A 3,393-nucleotide genomic window follows, 5' to 3' on the forward strand; every position below is an offset into this window, starting at 1 on the left:
CTTAATTTATTTTTAAATGGTTCTTTTTATATGCCGGACAAAAGTATTGGCAAGGAGAATTTTTCGCAATACATGCAAAGTTCTTTATTCTAGTTTATTTTCAACATTTTTTTTATAAAAAAATAGTTCGTACTTCACCAAAAACCATAAAAACAAAATCTCTAAACTTTGTGCAAAACTCGGAAAAATTTAACAAATTTGCATTCTAATTTGCAACTTTCTATTCAGATTTTTGAGTGGAAGGTGTTGCTCATTTTCTCCATACAAAAAATAATTGTCGAACATACTTTGTATGGAACAACCCGAGTGAAAAAAATTGTTTCTTGTCTTGTGTAGTTGGATCATGGAATTACTGAATTCCAGAGTTTAACAGTGTAAAATTCGTAAACTTATGAGGCTTTAATGGACCGCCCCCTTTGTGAAAAGCCATGAACCAAAAATACAAGATCACCTAATCAAAGAAGCAAGAAAAAAGTATATTTCTGAGTGTTTTTGACATCTGCCTAAAAATGAAAACAAACAAAGAAAACGAAAAAGGCGCGGTGATTGAGTGCGATTAAATTGGTATTTATTATAAAATATACAAAGTGAAACTTGATGACAATTAGCAAAAAAAGTTCATAAAATATGGTTTTCATGATTGAAAGTGTTTTACAATCGCATATCATTACCACGGGTCGATTTTTCAATGCCAACGTTCTGGCCACAAACGTGCACCCACTTTTCACGCAAATTTACGCCTTTTGGCAAACCAAACATACGCACAAACTTGTTCCGATCACACAGCACTTTATTTTATATCATAAATATGTAATAAACTAAAATTTATAATTAAAATCGCTGCAGAAAACACATTCAATCGCTACGAAGAGGTAGAAGACGGTGTAAACAAAACCGAAAAACGTCAAAAACGCTACGAAAACTTTTTTCAGAAAATCGATTACAAATACAACGATGGCTGATTAGGTGATCTGTAGTCGTTGGTTCATGGTGAAAAGCAGCATAAACTGTCTGTTTGACAGCTCAACCAGTGTTTTGTTAAGCAATTTTTGTTTCGCACTATTTTCCATAACATCCCGCCATCTTGTCTCTCTTGCTAAAATACAATTAAAAATGCAGAAAATTAGCAGAAAACCTATGTCAAAACAGTTAGGGGATGAAATTCATTTATTTTATTCGCTTCTAATTTCATTATTTTTATTTATTTTATCAAATATTTAAGTATAAAATTTGGGCCCCTCGGCAACACTGAAGTTTGCGAGGTCCCCTGCAAGAACAGTGACTATCATTTGACAAATCATTTGAGTGGCAAGACTGATATAGATTTCTGTCACTGGCTACCTACAAGTTTCTATCAATTTCTAAAGGGCAGTGTGAAAAATCTGATGTAAACATTTGTGTACATGTGATCTTCCATCTTCCTCCTTTTTATGGCCTTATTTTAGGGTCTCTTTTTGACTAACGCAAAATTTGCAAATGTGTTAGTAAGATAAATGAGAATGTGTTAGTTTCCATCACACAATTCTTCTAGGGTCGTTTTCGACACCTTATCGTCGCCTGGGTAAAACAAATGTCGTATGTTAATTTCGGCAGGTTGTGGGAAATCGGGATTGAAGTTTGAAATGCAACTTCTAAAAATGCGAAGATAGATTTTCTCCAAAATCTCTGAAAATATTACTAGTTCACAAAATTCTTAAATTATTTAATTTTTAATGTTTATTGTTAATTAGTTTTGAGTTTATGAAGGATTTTTCAATTTGGCCGTCACATTGTATGAAATGCGACAAAATGTGATCAAAATTTCTACCAAATTAACGACACTACTCAATATCTCGGATAAAGAACGCCATTTTTAAGATATTGAATAGTTTAATATGACTGCATCACCAATTAAAATTTTACTGAATTATCGAAAAAGTTGTAGTCAATATCTGGGAAACTATAGGAGATATCTAAAAACTGATAGCAACAATCAAAAGACCTTATTTCAAAATATATAACTGCATCTACAACTAAAAAGCGTCAAAATGGCGCTTACGACAATCTTTTACCCAGGCGATGTTATGTCATTTATTCCGTAATCTAAACTTACATATTTTTCTTAGTGTATAAATTTGATTGGAACTGAATTCGAGAATGCACACACAGCAAAGTGTCCATTCATCTGGCAGCTAATTCAGTATTGAAGCCTGTTTACTTCAGCATTCTCAGTTTTTCATTCAGGTATTTACCACCTTGCCGTGTGAAATGAAATTTTGTTTAATGATTGTAGATTGCATGATAAAAACATAGCAAGGTAGAACCGTTCTCTCAATTTGTCGGCTATGATTTTTTTTTGAAGTTTGCCAACAAAATCATATAAAAGTGAAAATAAAAAATTTAAGTTGTTCGAAATTGTTGTTGCTTGAGATCGAAAATGAAAATGTGTGTGCGAGTTTGTGAATAAATTTAAAAATTAAATTGTTTGGAAACGTGAAGAATTTTAAAGGTGAATCTCAGCGGTTCTACCTTACTATATTTTTATCATGGTAGATTGAAAACATATAAGCCACAAAGCCACACTACCAGACTAAAGAAAAAAGAATGAAAACCCCTTTGTAAATATTTCATGATTAAAATTTTAAATAATTTCACAGTTATACAACTCTGACATATGTATTTGCTTTTACACCATGACAACTTAATCCATTGTCAATAGATTTTCACCATACTGAACCAAATAGCAACTCTGGTATTTTGCGTTTTTGCATTGATGTTGGACGTTCATTGGAATTGGTCTTGGAATTGGTTGAGTCGTTGAATTCGGTTGCTTTTGGATACGTTTGGTATATTTAGGTGGACCCGGGGGCTGAAGATGGAAAAATTAATAAATATAACTAAACAGTATTCTAATTTGTTAATATAGTGAGAACAACAAATGTGAAAGTGCTAAGCAAATAGCGGTGTAATGTTATTCAACTGAAGTATATAGATCACTGTGGGAAGTAAAATCAATAAAATTTAAAAATAACTTTATACAATAATAAAGGAAAAAAGAAACTAAAATCAGTGCCTGGATGTATTGCAGTTTATTGTTTACACTAATACCTTAATCAACTACATAGTGGGCATATTCGCCAACCTCCAAAAGTAAACTACACATATTTCTTTTGGCATGACGCAAACACCATCTGGCTCCGGCGGCCCCAATGTCAGCAATTTGATGACGGCAAGCAGTACACCAATACGCATTGGTAGCAGTTCAGCTTCAGTTGCGACTCAGCATGCAATGACCGGAAATGACTCATCTTCCCCGGGTGGTGGAGGCAGTGCGGGTGCTGCGAATTCAGCCGTGCCTCAATCAAGCAGTGTACCAACTGGTGCAGCCGAAACACTGCGCCAGCACCTGCAAAG

At 33.7% G+C, this 3,393-nt stretch overlaps 1 protein-coding gene across 6 annotated transcripts in view; it reads left to right on the forward strand.

Annotated features, from left to right (window-relative positions):
* Positions 1-2,744: 2,744 nt before the first annotated feature.
* The window catches only part of LOC118737760 (oxysterol-binding protein-related protein 8), a 104,307-nt gene continuing 103,658 nt past the window's right edge, over positions 2,745-3,393 (forward strand). For 5 of the 6 annotated variants that reach the window (XM_036468500.1, XM_036468498.1, XM_036468499.1 and 2 more), the window contains exon 1: positions 2,746-3,359. In XM_036468500.1, coding sequence (XP_036324393.1) covers positions 3,155-3,359 — 205 coding nt within the window. In that variant the 5' untranslated portion in view covers positions 2,746-3,154. Of the gene's footprint in view, positions 3,360-3,393 lie in introns of all 6 variants that reach the window. The other variant, XM_036468502.1, reaches the window with a different exon arrangement.

This window comes from Rhagoletis pomonella, unplaced genomic scaffold (genome assembly GCF_013731165.1).
Source record: "Rhagoletis pomonella isolate Grant_MI unplaced genomic scaffold, Rhpom_1.0 Rhpom_scaffold_00004, whole genome shotgun sequence".
NCBI lineage: Eukaryota > Metazoa > Arthropoda > Insecta > Diptera > Tephritidae > Rhagoletis > Rhagoletis pomonella.